Source organism: Erinaceus europaeus, chromosome 1 (genome assembly GCF_950295315.1).
Source record: "Erinaceus europaeus chromosome 1, mEriEur2.1, whole genome shotgun sequence".
Classification (NCBI taxonomy): domain Eukaryota; kingdom Metazoa; phylum Chordata; class Mammalia; order Eulipotyphla; family Erinaceidae; genus Erinaceus; species Erinaceus europaeus.
In genome coordinates this window covers 110488140-110508659 of record NC_080162.1, presented here as the reverse complement: position 1 = coordinate 110508659, position 20520 = coordinate 110488140, and the positions used below count along the sequence as shown (strand labels likewise).

The 20520-nt window shown below is 49.0% G+C and overlaps 1 protein-coding gene across 2 annotated transcripts in view; it reads right to left on the bottom strand.

The window, feature by feature from the left end:
- Window positions 1–1038: 1038 nt before the first annotated feature.
- The window catches only part of GNB1L (G protein subunit beta 1 like), a 73003-nt gene continuing 53521 nt past the window's right edge, over window positions 1039–20520 (bottom strand). For both annotated transcript variants that reach the window (XM_060193566.1, XM_007533932.3), the window contains 2 exons: window positions 17743–17958; window positions 1039–4507 (listed from right to left, as the gene is read on the bottom strand). In XM_060193566.1, coding sequence (XP_060049549.1) covers window positions 4256–4507; window positions 17743–17958 — 468 coding nt within the window. In that variant the 3' untranslated portion in view covers window positions 1039–4255. The remainder of the gene's footprint in view (window positions 4508–17742; window positions 17959–20520) is intronic.

The window sequence follows — 20520 nt, the reverse complement described above, 5'->3', positions numbered from 1 at the left end:
CCAGCAGCTCGCCACCAGTGCAGACTGACCTGCACCGCTCCACAGCACGTGACTGCCTCATACTGCCCTGACTGAGATCCCAGCTACCTAAGAGGAACCCAACAGTAGTGGGATTCTGGGTGGGAATGATGGGCAGGGCACTGATGGGGTTAAAGAAGGGTTGGCAACAGGTCCAGGCACACAGGCTAGGTCTTCTGTGCCCACAAGATATCTGCCTTCCAGAGGTGATGGCTGAACTGAGACCCACTGCAGCACTGGCCATTCTGTGGATTGGAAGAGCCCTCACCCCACACTGCAAGCAGTAGTGGCAACAGCTGGATGCCACGGGAGGTATGAAAGTCACCACACAGAACAGCTGGGTCACTCCCAGTGGTGGACGAGGCCCCGTCTGGATTCTACCACTAGTTGACAGTTTGGAAGAGGCATCTGTTCCTCTGACCCTACTGCAGTCTGTGGGACCCTGAACCTAAGACCTGGCCACTCTGTGCCTGCTGTTCTTACAGAAGCAATTCCCCCTGCTCTTTTGTTTTCCACTGGTACTGGGAAGTGAGTTCAGGGTCTTGCACAGCACTATGCTAGTGCCATGCATGATGCTTCCATGTGGAATGCTGAACCCAGGGCCCTATGCATGGAAAGGCACGTGCTCTACTGGGCGAGTGACTTGTCTCCTGTCCACTTTTTTTAAAATAAAGACAAGGGGTCAGAATGGTGAAGCAGGGCTATAGGAGTCTCTCTGTCTCTATTTCCCCCTCCCTTCTCAATTTCTTTTTACTTTATTGGGGGGGGGGTTAATGGTTGACAGTAAAATACTGTAGTTGGTCCATGTGTAACATTTTCAGTTTTCCATGTAACAATCCAATCCCCCACCTAGGTCCTCCTCCACCATCACATTCCAGGACCTGAACACTCTCCCCACCCCCAGAATCTTTTACCTTGGTGTAATACACCAGTCCCTGTCAATTTCTGTCTCTATCCAATAATAATTTTAAAAATTTCAAAAAAAGACATAAGGACAGAGCAACAAGATGCAGACTGGTATTGAGATCCAACACAAGAGATCTTTATTGCTATGCAAAAATACAAATTTTCTTTTGGCAGTGGGTGGTCTCACACCATCTTATTTTTATTTCATATTAGACAGTTTCACATGAGGGAGGGATGGAGGGAGGAAGGGAAAAAAACCAGAGTGCCACTCTGGTACACACAACACTTGAGCTATCTCCCTGGCACTTAATGTGAGCATGCACTGGGGGCTGGAACAAACTGCACCACTCAGCTGACAGGCATCTTGCTGACTGTGCCAATACACCAAGGACATAAGACAGCATGCGCCCCATGCCTGCTCTTCCCTGGGAGACTGGGGCTTTGCTCAGCTGAACTGAACATCCTCCTCAGTGGGTCCTTCACTGCAGCCCACATCCAGTGTTAACCTGCAAAACTACAACGACTCCTGAATGAAACAGCACTGAAGTCTAAGGTCTAACCTGTTGTTCGGTTAATAGTTAAAGAAGCTAGAAAGGTGGGGCCAGGTGGCGGCACACCTGGTTGAGTGCATGTTACAAAGTGCAAGAACCCCTGGTTCCCACCTGCATGGGGGAAGCTTCACGAGTGGTGAAGCAGGGATGCAGATATCTGTCTCTTTCCCTATCTACCTCCTCCTCACCTCAATTTCTGTATCCAGTAATAAGTAAAATAAAAATATAACTTAAAAGACCCTAGAAAGGGGCCATGAGGTAGCTCAGCAGCAGTGTGTGTGCTTTGCATGCACGAGGCCCTGAGTTTGATTCCCAGCAGCAGAGGCAAAGGGATGCTAGATAAGGCGTTTAACCTGGGGGGGAAGCATGAGCTGCTTTTGCAATGCCACCCAGATGCCAGGGCGAGATGTGGTTTGTAAGGAACTGCCAGGTCCAGGGAGGCTCCTGCCAAAAGCACCTCCCATGTAGACATGGGGGTTGGGGTGCAGGGCCTGTGATGACTGAACACTCCCTGCCCTCAGCCTGTCCCCTCCACCCCCATAGGAACAGGAAGATATTGTCAACTGCTGGCCCTCAGGTGTGTGGCCAGGAGTGGGACTTCCCACAGGACCTGGTGGAAAGGCCAAGGTCTAGCCAAGTCCCATGCACATTCTTTTCTGTTAAACAGGCTGAGGGATATTGCAGCGGGTGTATGAGACGTCCCACTGTTCTCTGGGTTGCTGGGAACTGCTCAAAGTACCAAGGGTATGAGTCCTACAATGTAATACCCAGAAGGCCGCACAGACCTTGGAATCTGCTGGCCTCACTCACACAGACTCAGATACAAAGCCCCACTGGGCTGCACCAGGGAGACAGAACTGTGAGGTCCAGATTCATTCGCCATAGTGACCTGGTTTGTGACTGAGGGGACTCGTGTCTGGTGACCAAGGCCAAGTCCACACATGCAGATCCAGTCTGATCCCAGCAGGCTGCACAGCACCCCCACTTCTGAGTCAGACCACTGACATTCCATCGGTCCATCCAGGTGGCAAGTCCACCCTGTCTCTGTGGCCCCAGGCTCTGGGGGCCCAATGGTCCCACTGCATTTAGAGACCACAATTCCATGGCTGTGGTCTCTGACCCGCAGAAAAGAGCCCACTGCAGAGCTCTTCAAGGGCATGGGGTCCCTCATAAATGAGTTCCTCAGCTGTGGAGAATGCTCTCTCTGGTGAGTGAGCTCTCCTGTGATATGTCCTTTGGAATACCCCCACCCCCCTGGGCACACTCACTTAGCCTACTTGCCATGTTTCAACCACCACCACCCTGGAGACTTTCCTAACTCTTTAGGCTAAAACGCCAAGGCCAGACCTCAGCATAGCTGGCTGGCTGAGTGATTTTGCCTGCTTCATCTCATCCTCGCCACCTGGCCCCCACACATGGTCTCCAGATTGCTGTCTGCACGAGCCGGGAAGCCACGAGCTCTTCTGGAGAGGAGCCACCTCCTCACAGGTCAAACTCTCCACCTCAGCCTTTACAATCTACTGGGGCCAGTGTTTACTTAACGGCAAAGTGGGGAGTGGGGGTGGGGTCCTGACGGTCCCATAGAGCCACTGCCAAAGGGAGGTCACATCAGGCTCTTCAGGTAGAAGAGGGCTGATGTTGGGGCCGAAGGGCTCTTCTGGCAACAAAGCAAATCTGAGGCTTTGTTGGAATTTGCCTATGGCCCTCAGCAGGTCTCATTCCTTCCAATCAAGTTTTTCTTTCATTCTTTCTTTTTGCCACCAGAGTTACTGTTGGGGTTCCATGATACCATGACTCTCCTGCTCCTAACAGATTATATATATAATATATGGTGAGAGACAGAGAGGGTGAACTATATAGAGAGGGAGAGACAGAGAGGAGAGACACTACGGTGAAGCCTCCTTGTGCATTTGCTTCCATGTGGTCGCCAGGGACTCAAACCTGGTGCATGGTACCATGTGGGCCTTTTCCCATCCCCAATGCTCAGTTTCAAGCAAAGACACCATGCCTGCAGGGCTTGGACATATGTAGGAAGGGACTCTGGGTGCTGTGCCCTTGGTCACTGTGATGGCCTGTGCCCACTTTGCTCTCTGCCTAGAGGCCCTGCTGAGCTAGTGCCTTGCCAGCCCTGGTCTCGGTCCCTGGGTAGAGCTTCCTTACCCTGATTCTGCACTTGGCTCACACTGTGTGTGAGCTCTCCTGCCCAGAGTACCCTCTGTCATCCTGATTCTGAACACTCCTCCTGCCTCACGCTCCCTAGTAGGAGTCTGGGCACCTCTGTTCCCTGGCCTTGGTCTCAATTCTGAATCCAGAGCTCCTCTCCAGCCATGCGTGAGGAGCCACAAGGTGTCAGAAGACCCTGGGGACACCTGATGTCCTCTGTGAAGGCTGGGGGATCTGCCCAGGGAAGGCTATGAAGGTGGGTCTCAGCCATGGCCCTGAGGGGGAGCCCACAGAAAGGGGTCTCCTCAAAAGAATTTCTGCTGGGAGCCTGTGGGTTTGCAATTGGAAATGGGCTGTAAAGCACCTCCAGGTTGGCCAATTATCAGGTGGCTGGCTCAGTAACTCTTTGGGAAGCAGCGTCACTGTCTTAAAGATGCTGTTATTTCACAATAGGAAGTAGCGTATGAAGAAAGGAAGCCTCCACAAAGCAGTTCTTCTGGAACTGGAAGGGCATGCTGTCCTCAGAAGTCTCTTGGCCTGATGTCCACACCCAAGTAAGGCTAGGATGTGTGTGCCCACCTTTCTCCCCTCTATGCCACCACAAGGAAGCAGGTGAATCACGTCTGTGTGTAGAGTGACCAGACACTAATGCGCTGATCCTTGGAGCCTGCAGCCAGCAGACCATCGTTGGCAAAGGCCACGCAGTGGATGGCAGCGCTGTGGAAGGCCAGCACGGCCAGTGGCTTCATTGTCCGCCAGTGGAACACACGGATACGGTGATCCCAACCTGCTGTGGCCAGGATCCTGTGGTCCGGACGAATCTTGACATCGGCGATTCCAGGATTGGTGATTTCATGAGTTCTGCATACCTGTGAGAGCAACAGTGGCAGAGAACCATTAGGTGGCTCTAAAGGCTTCCATCTGTGAGCACCCTGGTGTGGCAGCCAGGACAAGAAAGAAGATATAGTGACAGTCACATGTCCCTGTGTACCTCAAGCCTGCTTTCTACAAACTAAGGACAGATACTGAAGTTTTACAATCCAACTCCAAAGAAAAGCTATAGAATGGACAGTGTTAAGCTGTGCATTAATAAAGGTATTGGTTTTACTAGCTAAAAAATCCTAGGGACCAGGTGGTGATACACCTGGTTAAACACTCACAGTGCACAAGGACCCAGGTTCAAGCCCCTGGTCCCCACTGTAGGGGTAAAGCTTCAGGAGCGGTGAAGTAGGGCTGCAGGTGTCTCTGTGTCTCTCTCCCTATCTTCCCTTCCCCTCTCTCAATTTCTGTCTCTAGCCAATAATAAATAAAAATATTTTTTAAAAGTCCTTTTGATAGACTCAAATATCAAATGCATTTTGAGGAGAGAGCTACCTTCAGAATGGCCACCTCTTTGTCAGCAGAAGAGGCAAGGTCCAAAAGATTTTCTATCCAGTCCAACTGTCACTCTCACAAGAGATGAACATTTTCGAACATGTAAGAACTCAAAGAATATGCTCCCATAAGCTGTTCTTGAAGGACTAGAAGATTAACTCCAGGCTCCTAAGAGATAACTGGAGAACTCCAGTGAATGGTCTGGCAGAGCGCACAGCAACTACTTACCTGTGGGATTAGGTTTATAACAATACGAGGATCATGGCCATAGAACCGGTTGTGTAACTAACAGCCACAGGGGAGGACAGTGGGAAATGGGATGCCTGCTAAGTTCACTCATGTGCTCATCTTCTATCACTGGGGCCAAGGATGAGACAGTCAACCTCATACTTGAAAGATTATCTGGCTGACACCGTACCGGAAATAATGGCAAAAACCATGATTTCCTCTTATCCCCCCGGCCCCATCCTCTGACATTAGCTGCTTTTGCTTTCTCACATTTGCCCTTGTGTTTGTCTACAAAGGAATACATACATACTCAACACATTCATGATTGGATTTCAAAGTTAATTCAAAATCCGTGCTATGGAAGAGAGGCTCCAAGAGAGGATTGGTGAAACACTCAAGGGGAACCAAGAGAGGAAGAGAGGACTTAGGTAAGATTACATTCAGGGCCAAAAACATCAGGACAGACAGTGCACGAGACTAACAGTGAGAAAGGGCACAATCACAACAAAAGTCACGAACATTAGCCAAACCCACAGACAAGCTTTACTATTTGTAAAGCAAAGACAACATGAACATGGCTACAATGAAGCAACTGCCACCAAATTAGTCCTCTTGCTGTACACAACCACACTGGGCACTGGGCGCACTGTCCAGGCACTGGACAACCCGCAGAGAAAGGCAAGCCTTTCAAATGCACAGCAGCTCTCTGCCAAGCTAAATGTCCCAACCAAATTCTAGGTGGGGCTACAGAGGCAGCTGACCAGGAAGGATGCTGCGCTGTCGTTCCTGTGCCCCAGTGGGGGCGGGGAGGAAGCTTCAGTGCTCTAGTTTCTGAATGAAAAACATGGCTCAGAGGAGTGAAATTATGCATGTGATTTCCACCAAATAAAGAAGTGGCTTCGATGGGCACTGCAGTCACATAGCCTGGGAGGGAGAAAGCAGTAGAAATCCTTGCAACAGGGCAGTGGGGTGGAGGTGCTGAGGGAGCTGCTAAAAGTCCCGAGTGGTTCTTCATGAACCTGTGTTTCAGGACTGGGCTGTGTACACTTGCATCACACAAGACTTACTCGAGAGTGGCTACTGCAAAACTTAGTGGAACAGAAACCAAAGACAGACGGACTGTAAGGAGGTCTGCCAGTCTCGGTGTAACGGCACCAACAGCCCAAACCTAGTTGAGGGCTAAGGACCTTACCTAAGTACAAGGCCTCCTCTACAAAGCTAGAGACGGCCTACGAGGGCTGAGGGGAAGGCAGAGCTTGGACCCTGAGTTCCACAACACAAGCAGAGCCTTGAACTTGGATTTTCCATACACTTTCCCTTGAAAAAGCAGAAAGTCCAACCTACACACATTCAAGGTGAACAGTCAGTACTGAAGCTGAACAGTCAGTACTGAAGCTTTACTTTATTGTTGTTGTTATTGATGTTGTCACTGTTGGATAGAACAGAGAGAAATGAAGAGAGGAGGAGAAGACAGAGAGGAGGAGAGAAAGACAGACACCTGCAGACCTGCTTTGCCGCTTGTGAAACGACTTCCCTGCAGGTAGGGAGCCGGGGGCTCGAACTGGGATCCTTACGCCAGTCCTTGTGCTTTGCTCCATGTGCGCTTAACCCGCTGCGCTACCGCCTGACTCCCTGAACCAGGATTCTTTCGCTGGTCTTTGCTGTATGCCATGTGCGCTTAACCCGCTGCGCTACTGCCCATCCCCCAGAGACAAACTCTTAACAGAGAAAAGGCAATTAAGACAAGCACAATATTAAAAGGTTAAGAACAAAAAGCCTGAAGAAAATGTTACCAGACTTTAAGAATTAGTACAAGGCTGTGTGATACTAGCGAAAGAGTCCAGAGACTGCTGGGAAAGAATTGAAACTCTAAATAAATAAATAATCAAGACTTCATACATAAAAATACAACGGTCGGTAGTGCAGCGGGTTATGCGCAGGTGATGCAAAGTGCAAGGATCTGTGTAAGGATCCCAGTTCGAGCCCCGGCTCTCCACCTGCAGGGGAGTTGCTTCACAAGCGGTGAAGCAGGTCTGCAGGTGTCTATTTTCTCTCCCCTTTTCTGTCTTCCCCTCCTCTATTTCTCTCTGTCCTATCCAACAACGACAATAACTACAACAATAAAACAACAAGGGCAACAAAAGGTAATAAATAAATATTTTAGGACAGTCTGGAGAACTCTCAGAAGGCTAGAAATGGAACTACCCTATGATCCTGCAATTCCTCTCCTGGGGATATATCCTAAGGAACCCAACACATCCATCCAAAAAGATCTGTGTACACACATGTTCTTGGTAGCACAATTTGTAATAGCCAAAACCTGGAAGCAACCGAGGTGTCCAACAACAGATGAGTGGCTGAGCAAGTTGTGGTCTATATACACAATGGAATACTACTCAGCTGTAAAAAATGGTGACTTCACCGTTTTCAGCCAATCTTGGATGGACCTTGAAAAAATCATGTTAAATGAAATAAGTCAGAAACAGAAGGATGAATATGGGATGATCTCACTCTCAGGCAGAAGTTGAAAAACAAGATCAAAAGAAAAAAAAAAAAAACACAAGTAGAACCTGAAATGGAATTGGCATATTGCACCAAAGTAAAAGACTCTGGGGTGGGTGGGTGGGGAGAATACAGGTCCAAGAAGGATTCAGAGGACCTAGTGGGGGTTGTATTGTTATATGGGAAAATGGGGAATGTTATGCATGTACAAACTATTGTATTTACTGTTGAATGTAAAACATTAATTCCCCAATAAAGAAATAAAAAAAATAAAAATAAACAAGTTTCTTCCCTGTTTTTTCACGGTTTTATAGCTGAGTAACCTGCTGTTATCTGGATACATCACACTTTCTCTTCCCAAAGGATATATTGATTGATTCCAAGTTTTGACAACTGTGAACACAGCTGCTAAACATGTATGTGTAGATTTTCCCTTTGAGTAAATCCCAGGAGTGCAATTGCTAGATCTATGGTGAGAGTATGTTTAGTTTTGTAAGGAGCTACTTATGGAGACTCTAACCATTTTGCATCCCCACTAGCATTGATTAAAAGTTCCCATTGTGCCAGTAGATTTCATACTCTGTTATTAATGTTCTAGATTTGGACCATTCTGATAGGTGTGTTGGAAGTAGTGAAACTACTCAGGCACAACAGTAAAAACATCAACGGATTAGTTAGAGCAGAGTGTGTATTTTGGGCAGTTGAAATATTTACATGTTTTCCATTTGTCCAAACTCACAGAACGTGTCACACTGAGAGTGAACCGTCATGTGAACTATAGATGTTAGGTGGTAATGACATGACTATGTTGGTTTCTCAACCACAGCAAATGTGCTCTTCTGACAGAGAGGGAGAAGGAGAGGGAGAGGGAGAGGGAGAGGGAGAGGGAGAGGGAGAGGGAGAGGGAGAGGGAGAGGGAGAGGGAGAGGGAGAGGGAGAGGGAGAGGGAGAGGGAGAAGAGAGAGAGATTGTGTGTGTGTGTGTGCGCGCGCGTGCGCGTGTTGTGGGTGGGGCAATAAGGGAAATGTTTGCACCTTCATCTCAGGTTGCAGTGAACTGCTCTAAAATGCAAAGTCCTTTGTTAAAAAAAAAAAAAGCAAAGAAGGAGATGTAAGAGAAAATAAAGAACTGGAAAAGTTCAAAATGGATCACAGGTTAGATTTAATAGTAAACTGGTGGTCAAATCAGCTAACTAGAGAACCGATCAACAGACATTATTCATCCAGAAGATGGAGGAGAAAGGACTGAGAAAAACTGAACAGAGACTCAAGGACCTGTGGGGAAGATATCAAACTGTCTAACTTAGAGATGCCTCAGGCCAATTAGACTACTGACAAGCAGATGAAAGGAAAGCCTTGAAAGCAGGCATGGAGTGAGGCGTGTGACATGCCCAGGACTAACAATAACAGTAAGATACAAGGAGTTCTTGTCATAAGACAATGAAACAATATCTTTAAGGTACATGAAGAAAAACAAAACTTCATTCCAACAGGCAGTTATTTAAAAAGGAAGACAAAATGCTTTTTTTTCCCCCCAGATCAACACAAGCTAGAGAAGTTCTGTAGAAAAGCACTACCAAAAATGCTAAAAGAATGTTCTTTTAAAAAAATATTTATTTATTTACTCCCTTTTGTTCCCCTTGTTGTTTTATTGTTGTAGTTATTATTGTTGCTATTGATGTCGTTGTTGGATAGGACAGAGAGAAATGGAGAGAGGAGGGGAAGACAGAGAGGAGGAGAGAAAAACAGACACCTGCAGACCTACTTCACCACCTGTGAAGCGACTGCCTTGCAGGTGGGGAGCCGGGGGCTCGAACTAAAATCCTTACAGTGGTCCTTGCGCTTTGCACCACCTGCGCTTAACTTGCTGCACTACTGCCCGACTCCCAAAAGAATATTCTTCTAAGGGGGTTGGGCAGTGGCATAGCTGGTTAAGTGCACATGTTACCATGAGCAAAGACATGGGTTCAAATCCCCACCGCTTGCAAAAGGGAACCTTCATGAGTGGTGAAACAAGTACTTAAGGTGTCTCTCCCCCCTCTCTATTTCCTCCTTTGCTGTTAATTTCTCTCTGTCCTATCAAGTAAAGAAGAAGGGGTAAGAAAAGGGGGGGGGGAGGAGAAAGAGGGAGAGAAAAAAGCTGCCAGGAATGATAGATTTGTCATGTAGGCACCAAGCCCAAGGATAACCCTGATGGTAATTATAAAAAGAAAGAGAGAGAGAGAGAGAGAGAGAGAGAGAGAGAGAGGGAGGGAGAGGGAGAGAGAGAAACAGATTGTTCTTGTAGTTAAAGAAGAACAAAAGCAGGCAGATGCTCAGACTTAAGAGGAAGAGTACCAGAAATAGACAGGTAAATATGAAATACTACAAAAGAAAAAAAAATTCCTGAGTTTTAAGAAACAACTGATGGCTTAAAGCAAAATAACAGTGTGTGTGACAGAGTTTATACTGTGTGTAGATGTGAAATCTGTAACAGCAGTAGCAGAAAGGATGGGAGGGTGTAATGAAGGTAATGACAGGGGAGGGGGTGTGTGCTGTGACAACACTGACTAGATGAATAACTTGCATAAGTTAAGGATGCACTCTGTCAGCCCATGAGCAACCACTCAGGAAATAAAACGAAATACTATAGAATAAGTGTCTGATTAACATCCAGGCGGCAGGAAAGAAGTAAAAGAGAGTCAAAGACACACAGATACCACAATGAGGCCCAGGAAGTGGCACAGTGGCTGCAACACTGAACTTGTACATCCTGAGGCTGACCCCTGGCAACACGTGGGCCAGAGTGGTGCTGTGGTTCTCACTCTATATTTTTCTCATACATACACACATATGCACATACATACACACATAAGCACACAGATACGCACGTACATAAGCACATACATACATGCATACATACAAATGTCTTTTTAAAAAAGGATCAAGTTGGAACAAACTTAACACCAGAAACACCAATAATTACATTAAATGCAAAACACAGTAAATGCTATAGTTAAAAGGCAGGAATTATCAGAAAGGCTCAAAAAGAGAGACTACAAAAGATCTTTTATTTTTTAAATGATCTGTTTTATTTATTTCACATAAGACAGAGAGTTTCATATGAAAGAGAGACAAAGAGAGGGAGGTTTCAGTCTCAATTCCTGATACCACCACATGCCAGAGCACTTAGTGCTATGGTCAACAAAACAAAACAAACACCAGAGAGAGGAGGGAAAGTGGGAGGGAGGACATGAGTGAACCCAGAGCACTACTCTAGTTTGGGATCAAACCATAGCCTTGGGTATGCAAGTATTGTATTCTACCAGCTACACTCTCCACCCCCCACAAAAAGAGAGAAAGAGAGAGACCGAGGTCGATGACACAAGAAACACCTGTGGCACACACAGAGGAATCATAGGAAGCTGATGCCACCGTAGTAGTATTGGACAATATTGAGGTCAAGGTAGAACCAACCACATTATGAGTTGACAAAGAAGTTCTTAGGTCAAAAATCCCTTCCAGAGGTGGTGAGGGTGACTAAAGCCAAGTTTCACACCCTAAGAAGATGACTGTTCTAAATGGACACGTTCCTAAATCAACCCCAAAATGCAGAGAGCAAAATCGTTTAGAATGCAGTAAGGGGTTCTGCTTGTACTTTCCTGACTTCCAAGTTGCATTCAAAGTTCTGGGGGGAACGGGCAAAATGCCCAGCCCCTGGCTCACGAGCACAGTGCCAGCAGGCACAGCCACATGCCTGGCCATCTGCAGGTACAGCCACACATCGAGCAGAGAATCACTGCCTTTGTAAGCACATGTGGAATACTTATGAAAACTGGACTGGCCTCCACATTTCAAAGAGCTGATATCATTCAGACCTTATTCTCCGACCACAATGGAATTAAGTTAGAAATTGAAAAATAAAAAAATTAAAAAACTGGGGGGGGGGGGAATCAAACATTTGGAAACATAAAAACACTCTAATCAGCTCAGCAGTCGGAGAACAAATAAAAATTGGGTTTGCCTTCAAGTGAGTGATGACGACAGTGACATCTCTCAATGTGGGATGCAGACAGACTTCAACTGCTGGGTCTCGCAGGGCCAAGAAAGAGTGGGTTACTCATGCAGCTCAAGTTAGCAAGAGGGTGAGAATACAGGAGGCAAAGAAGGGTAGTAGTGGAAAAGGTAAAACAAAAGAAGAAAGATGCTAAAGACTGACAAAGACTGATCAGCAATAAAAAGGGACGTCAGCAAGAGCTCACCTGAAGGGCTCCTGTTTGGCTGTGTGTGACGCCAGTTTGAGCCCCTACCACCCCTGCACCCCAGGGGAGGTGCTATGACACTGCAGCCTCTTTAGTTGTGGTCTCTCTCCCTCCCTCCCTCTCTCTCTGTCTATTTGAAAAAGCTGGTCCAGAGTAGTGAAGCCCCAGCAACAACAAAATAAACACAAAAGGGATAGTTCTGCAAATATGGTAGAAATTCAAATAATCCTTCAAAAAAAGTAGTGCACCCGGTTAAGCATATACATCCCTATGCACAGGGATCCAAGTTCAAGCTCCCAGTCTCCAACTGCATGGGGGATACTTCACAAATGGTGAAGCAGGTCTGTAAGTCTCTCTCTCTATCCCTCCCTCTATATCTCGCCCTCCCCTCTCAATTTCTCTCTGTAGGATCAAATAAAATAGAAACGGGGGGCGGGGGGAGAGGAAAAAATGGCTGCCAGGAGCAATCAATGGATTTGTAGTGCTGGCACTAGGCCCCAGCAACAAGTCTGGTGGCAAAATAACAAAACAAAAACTGGAAACAGGTCGGCACAAAGTATTTTGAAGATGCTTGTGCTATATATTCTTAGGAAATGCAACTTACCAGAAAACCTAAATCACACCAAGAAGAAAAACATACCTATGCCAGTGGTGGATAAGAAAAGACACCCACAACTACTCAAGGGACAAGCTCCATGGATAACAAAGTCAGGAGAGGAGGGGGGTGCATGCTTGTTAACTCTGGGGCTTCTGATACCCTGCTGCCATAAGCAGAATGAGGTCACAGGAGAGTCTAGTCACAAATGATGGCCTAGAGCAAGTCTGTGTCCCATGGAGTGCAGAAGAGGACATCCTAGGTACTGGATTATTTCAGAGCTATGTACTGTATTTAATGTAGTACCGAGGAATGGATGAACTCAGGCCCTTGGTCATGCACAGGGCCATTTCTGAGCTGCATCCCTGGGTCAACTTTTTCATTTTTTATTTTAGAGAGGGAGAGACTGACACTACCGCGCTGCTCCATGAAACTGTCCCATGCTGTCCATGGTGCTTCTATTTTGTGCTGGGGCTTGAACCCAGGGTCTCATACATAGTAAGGCACATTGTACCAGGTGAATTATTTCCCAGCCTCTACATGGTTGTTTTAATATTACAAAAAAAAAAAAAATCAAATGATAGCAAGTCACGAGTCTGATAACCCAAAACATATGTGTGATTCAGATTCTTGCCATTAGGGGTAGGAGAAAACTAACTGGCTAAGGATCTGCCTGAACTCCATAGCAAAATCAGGCCTCCTGTCTAACCTGTGGTGGAAGCCTCTGCCTGTTTCACTCAGCCTGTGCTGGGTTTCTGACCAGAATAATCAGCACTTGGGCAGCAACCCCGGCAGCAACACTGTCTAGCCAGCTCCTCCTCCCCCGTATGCCATGGTCAAGGTCTCCTGCTCGCTCAACTTTATCCTCCCAGCAGCCTCCACAATGCTCCACCTCTACTATGTCACAGGTGTGAGGCCCTGCATACTGGTTCCTCTTTCTGATCCATCCATTGTGACCAGTATCTTTCCAGCATGAACCCTCTGCCCCACCTTTCACTGCTCTCTCCTACAGAACCCTGATGGGAGGCTGCTTTGTGCATTCTCAACTCTTGTCATTCACTCAGGGGGGCCCTCAGTGCAAGGCCTCTCACCTCTGTATAACCTGTGGCCCCCTCTCTGCTTCCCTAGTCAGCTGTGGGTCCCTGACTCGATACACTGGCTTTCAAGACCAGTTCCTGCTGGAGCAGAGTCCTGGGTGTCACCATGGAGTGGATGTCACCATGTACATGGAAGTCAATCCCTCATACATGCAGGGCCTACCCTTGCCAGAACTCTGACCTTTGAGCTGTTGGTAGCAAGGGACAGTGAGGGCTTGAAGCAGCAGACTTGCTGAAGCCCACCTGGGTCCTGCTTCAGGATGACTGCCTATATGTTTTGATTTTACATGAAATTGTTCACAGCTTCCCAGGAGAAGAGTACTGCTTTCAGACCTTGTTTCTGCTGGTGAAAACCCAGAACCCACAGGAAGTAGAAGAGGACTTCTGGCAGAGCCCTTGACCTGTGGCTCTCTTGTAGCTGTCTCTTGTTGAGACAGGCGAACAACACCCTACATCCTACCTCCACCTATGAGGACTGAGATCACCAGGCAACAGCAGCCATTGGCTACCCACAGGGACAGGATGATCTGCCATACTTACAGCCCTTCTCATATGAGATTGGCATCCAGGCAGAGGCCCACAGAACATGGCCCAGGTTCCCCCACAAGAAATCAAAGTGACAAAAAGAAAGAAAGAAAGAAAAAAAAAAGCTTTGGTGGGAACCTAGACTGGGAAAAAGAAGCCTACTAGGACCTGTTCATGGTGATGATGACCACAGCCCCATCCATTGTATTCTTGGGGCATCAAGGCCCTGTGTTCTCTCTCTGCCCTGCCCCATGAGCCCCATAACTGGTGTTCTGGCAGGAGGACAGTGACTATGCATCAGAGATACTTGGCTGGTCTGCTGTCTTTAGACACAGCGCAGGGAGAGTGTAGTTGATCTTCTAGCCCAAGCTGGTTGGGGTAAAGTTGGGGGGGGGGGGTCTCATTATTACTTAAAGGCCTAAAAATACAGCTGGCCGTAAATCAGCCGCTGCTTCAAGGCTGTGGGCCCTGCCCTGAGTGTGGAAGAAAGGAGTGGATCTGCACACCACCTGTGTCTGACGACAGCCTAGGCCCAAGTCCCTGAGGGCTCCAGGGAGAGTCACCTTGGGGAGGAGGTAAGTGGTAAGGTGTCAAAGTGTGCCTCCCAAGGCCTCAGAGTCCAGACAAGGGTAGCTGAGGTTCCCAGCTGATGCCACCAGCCTGGCCAGACTGTCTTGGGCCAGGAGCCTCTGGGAAGGATCCTGGCCACCAGTGGCTCTCCGAGCACATGACCTCAGGTGCCAGGAATGTGCACGCAGAGCAGTCGCCATCTGGTTCCCATTACCCATGCTCTGCTGCGGGAAACCTCATCTGTGTCTCGGCTTCCAGCACCCGCCTGGGAGAGATTGATTTGGGCTCATTAGAGACTTCAGCAGCGGGCTGAAAGGTGAGGCACGTCTGTGCCCACGTGGCTTGAGGACTGGGACGGCAGCACCCAGGGTCTGCAGTGAAGACCTCCAAGGACAGCGTGGATTTCAGAGACCAGGCCACCCCCTCCTCTGAAGTCTGAACACGTTTCACAACCAGCAAGTCTCCGAGGCAGCGGGCACCTTTGAATGTGCTGTGCTGTCGGGGTCTCCAGGCAAGGCAGCATAGTGCAGTGCAGCGTGGGGGGTGCTCTCTTGCTTTGATGTGTGCTGCTGAGTCAAGCACCAGCCCATGCAAGCACCCCTCCAACCTTATTCATTCTGCAAATCCCAGTCCCGTCCCGTCCCCCCACCCCGCTTTAACTTTTCAATGCATCAGTACAGTAAAAGTTCATCTCTAGACTGGAACATAGCCCATAAATTTAAGTCATAAGTTTAAGCAGCTGTTTCCCGGACAAGGCAGGAGGGACCAGGCAAGATCTGAGCAGGACAACAGCAGGGCCCCTCCCTGGGGCCGGGATGCAGGGGCTCCTGGGAACACTGCAGCCCATGGCCTGGAATTCTAGCCCTTTGTAAATTCAGGCTAATGAAGTTCCAGCTGCAGTGGGACAGGCTGCTGAACCCCAGGGGATGAGTGTGGTGGGTGCTGCCTGGGAACTGCCAGGCTCAAGGAGCAAGAGGAAAGGGTATATGGAAGAAAACTAAAACCTGCCCGGCTAGGCTTACCACCCAGGGTGCACCTTGTTCAGAACACAAAGACACTGCAGCGGGGGGCCAGGTGGTGGCGCACCTGGTTGAGCGCACATATTACAATGCGCAAGGACCCAGGTTTGAGCCCCTGGTCCCCACATGAAGGGGGAAAGCTTTGCGAGTGGTGAAGCAGTGCTGCAGGTGTGTCTTTCTTCCTCTCTATCACCCTCTAGATTTCTGGCTGTCTCTATCCAATAAATAAAGATAATAAAAAAATAAATAAATAAAAAGATACTGCAGCGGGACTAGCTTAAAACCTGGTTTCTCTAGGTGCCACTCGTCCCCCCCCCCCAACCTGGCCCCAGATCCCAAGACCTTGGTGCCTCTCCATCTGGGGCAGAGAGAGACACAGAACATTTGTCTGATTCCACTGCCCTTAGGAACTCCCTAGGGTAGCAGAAGAACAGATGGAAAGACTGACAAGCAGCAGGCTATACTGTCAGGGAAAGGCTATGTGGAGGGTGCACACACTTGTATCTTGTCCCTAAATATGACAATGATGCCCGTCTCTCGCTTGACTATAGTTCTCCAGGGCCCTGCAGGGCTCCTCCCTGTCTCTCAGGTCCTTGTTCAGAACCCCACCTGCAGTGATGAAAGGTGAACTCACAGCAGGCAGTGTGCATGGCCTCTGTTGCATGTGGGTGGACACCTCTCACGCCTCTCTCTACTGGAGTTCAGTGTCTTCTTGCACCCCCATAATCCAATCCTTCCTGCCCCCTGAAAGGCTTCTTCTAGCAGGATGGCTCAGCTTCCTGTGACTCCCAGCTCTTCTTGCTGGATCCCTCCCAGACTACCTAATGGCTGTGTGTCACCCCAGGCTGCATCTGGGCAGTGATACCTGATGGCCTGGGCAGCATGCCCTGATTTCCACTTAGGCCCATGCCTCTACCTCCCCATCATGCACCTTGGGGACTCAGGTGGGGCCTGTCTAAGACCCTTACCTGGACTATATGGGCCCAGCTTTCCCATCCAAGGGGTCTGAAGAGGTGCCCTCCTACTCGGCCTCAAATCTGTGCCAGCAAGCCTGGACCACCACAGCCCTGTCCTCTGGTGGTCTATGGCTGAGAGCTGAAATGAGACCAGCACCCAGACTTGCTGCTACTTCATCAACAGCTGTGCTGAAGGCCACTGCACTCTCACCAAACTTGTATTTACAGAGCTTCCTCTCCAAACTTATGCTAACTGGCTATGGTCAGTCTCAGCCTTCTAAGGTTCCTTGGTCAAGGTGAAGTAGATGCTCACCAACCTGCAAACACCAGCATGCTCTCAGCCTACCATTTGGAGGCTAACACATCCAGAGCCTTAGCTCCCACAGCCTGCAGCCTCCCTGGACCTCTCCCAAAATGTGGCCTGGAGAGGAGATTCATTTATTCCGTCCCACCACACAGGGTCACGTGCAGCCTAGATCATCCTATGCAGAGCACCAGCCACTGAAAACATGGGAAGGGCTTTAGCAACCCCCTTACTGTGCCCTGAGGCCTTCTGACCTGCCTGCCCCTCTTGGTGGGCTGAATTGCTGCTTCCCTGGGACTAGCTCACAGGCTGCCACCCAGCCGTGACTCTATGGATTTCTCCACATCGGCTCTTTCTTATGATTAATCAGTTCCTTACTGACCAAATTCCTCTGAGTTTTTGCAAATGGGCTTGTATACTCCTGGACTCTACATGCCTTTTCTCTAGATGGACAAGACGTGACTGCTGTTAACCCAAGGTCTGAGGGAAACCCAAACCATGTGAACAGTTCATAAACGCCCACGCCCCTTCTTCCTGCGCTGGCCCCACAGACAAGCCCGCCCGCGCCCCTCCTTGGAGTGATTAATTAGCTGGGGATCTGCAACAACTCCTCTTCATGCCTAAATATTGTTTCAGCCTATCAGACTGTTAGTGCAAAGCAGGATAAATGACACCTTGGGTCTGGCACACTGACCTGCAGGGCCTGCTGCTCATCCAGGCTCCAGACAGCCAGCGCCTTCTCTGCAGAGCCCGAGACACCCCTGGTCTTCTGGGAGTCAAAGTCAAGGCTCATGACGGGCTCCGTGTGGCAGGCAACGCGACTACACACCTTCCTCTGGGAGATGTCCCACAGGGCTACCGATCCATCCTCGTAGCCGACTAGGAGGAGTGGGCGGGAACTGGAGTCAGCCTGTGGAGAACAGCACAGGAGTCAGCTCCCAGAGGATCATGGAGGATGGGGGCTGGGACGAGGGGAAAAGGCTTGCCCAGCATCCCAGTCTAGGAGTTGTTCCCTTAGTTCTCCAGCAGCTCTCCACACACATCCCCTTTATGGCCAACACCATCACATGGGGACCAGTATGTGCCGGTGCTGGGGGCCTGGAGCCCAGGGCAGCACCACCTCTCACTGTGGTGCCACTTCCAGGCTGGGTCCTTCTGGACACCAACTGGTATCCACTGTAGTGTGCTGCACTAGACTCCAGCCTCCTTCCCAAGGTCAGCCCTTTGTGGGGAAGGTCACCGGTGTACAAGCGCTAGCTGAGGAAAATCCTGAGGTCCGTCTCAATGAAAAATGAACTTTCTGTGCTCTGTCAGCATTGCTGCTGAGGTTGCCCCTACCCCCTAGCCTGGCTCAGTCGCTGCAATACCGCTGAAGCACCCCTGACCAGCATGTGCCGCACTCTCAGCCCTGAGCTGTGGTGATGAATGAGGACTCAGGTCAGAGGGCACAGCGCTGTGGGCAGATGCTTCGTTTACCTATGTTCTGCAGCAAGCACAGAGAAGCACTGCAGAAGTCCACACCACTCTGGCACCCAAGGCAGCAGCTGCGATGTTCAGTGCCCGACCCTTGGGTGCCACCAACAGGAAACCAGTTGCCTCTAAGACAAGGAGCATGTGCTGCCTGATGCCTTTTGCTCTTTGTTTCTGTGGCTCCCACTGAGCCTCCTGGAGTTGTCACTGAAATGTCAGAAATAACTGAGCACATCCCCTCCCCAGTGAATGTTTCTGAGAGCCAAGAGCTCAAGTGAGCTTCAGTGAGCTGTCTAAGCCTCGCCCTCAGATTCTGAAAGGGCAATGGCAAGATGAAGGCAAGTCAATAAAACTGCATTCTGGGTCTCTGTGACACCAAGCATACCCACTGCTATACGGGCCAGGCTGGTGCTTGAGTAGAAGGCCTGAATCTCAATGGATGTGGGTTGACACCAGCACAGAAACCATACCACCAGCCTGCTGAAGCTCCTATTAATATGCTCCTACCTGTCCAGAGGAATCCCAGACACAGAGGCTCGTATTCTGCACAGAGCACCCCTCTGTGACATTCCTGAGAGCTGGGAAGAACCCTTAGTCAAGCGAGGTGGTATGGTTTAGGAGAAAGGCTTGAGGGTATATTTATATATTATATGTGAGTGGGTATTACATCCTCAAACACAAAGAATGAGAGAGGGAAACTGAGGCTGTGGGGCATGGTGTATGTCACAGGGCTCTGGCTAACGAAAGGAGTCGTACACAGGCTAGCTCTTTGACGGGAGGGTTTGGAAGTGCCGGGGGTTGGCAGGACACAGCCACTGAGAACTACACACAGCCACAACACATCACTGTAGGCCAGAGTCAGGGTGGAGGATGCCTCCTGCATGGCCCTGGGCATAGCTGGCACTATCACGTTCTCTGATTTATGTTCACACATAGAGAAACTGAAGGGGAAAAAGTCTGAGGAACCTAGTAGGCCCAGGGTGGTGTGTGTGTTTCTCTGAGGCCTTCTACAGGCTCTCTGCCCTAGGAGGCTGGGCAAGTGGCCCTGAGTCTATGAACCACGAGGGATGCCACTGAGCCCCATCCTGTGTGCATGGTGCCTGCTGACACCTGCCACCACAGCCCAAGACTGGAAGTGGCTAAGCATTCGGTCACTACCTCCAGCCAGCCTCCCTGCAGAATTCCTGACCCTGCTGGTGTGTTCTCCCCTGAAGTTTTATGCCAGAGAAGAGCTCCTTCTTAGCATCCTTCAGATCACCTAATCAGAATGGTTAGTGCAGAGTTTTGCCACTCTTCTCTAAAGATGTTCAGAGTGGTAAGAAATGGTCATACAGCAGGGAAGAAAGACCAGTGGGTAGAATGCATGATTTATAAACCTGAGATCTGGGTTTGATCCCTGGAGCCACTTGAGATTGCTCAACAAATAAATATTTAAATATAATGGGGGTGGGGTAGTGCCAGGTTTTATACCTGCAGAATTCTATCACTCCCAGTGGACTCTTTATTAATTTCCGACAGACACAGAGGGAGAGAAACAGACATCACAGTACCTGATGTGCATGATGCTCCCACAAGTGGCTTGAATCCAGCCCTCACACCTAGTAAAGTGTATACTCTTACTGGATAAGCTATCTCCTACCCCTTCTATTCTTTTCCCCTTTTGTTGCCCTTATTGTTTTTATCGTTGTTGTGGTTATTACTGTTATTTATTTATATTTATTTATTTATTCCCTTTTGTTGCCCTTGTTTTATTGTTGTAGTTATTATTGTTATTGTTACTCATATAGTCATTGTTAGATAGGACAGAGAGAAATGGAGAGAGGAGGGGAAGACAGCGAGGGGGAGAGAAAGACACCTGCAGACCTGCTTCACCACTTGTGAAGCGACCCCCCTGCAGAAGGGGAGCCGGGGGCTTGAACCAGGATCCTTATGCCAGTCTTTGCGCTTCACGCCATGTATGCTTAACCCGCTGCACTACCGCCTGACCCTCAAAAAGATATTT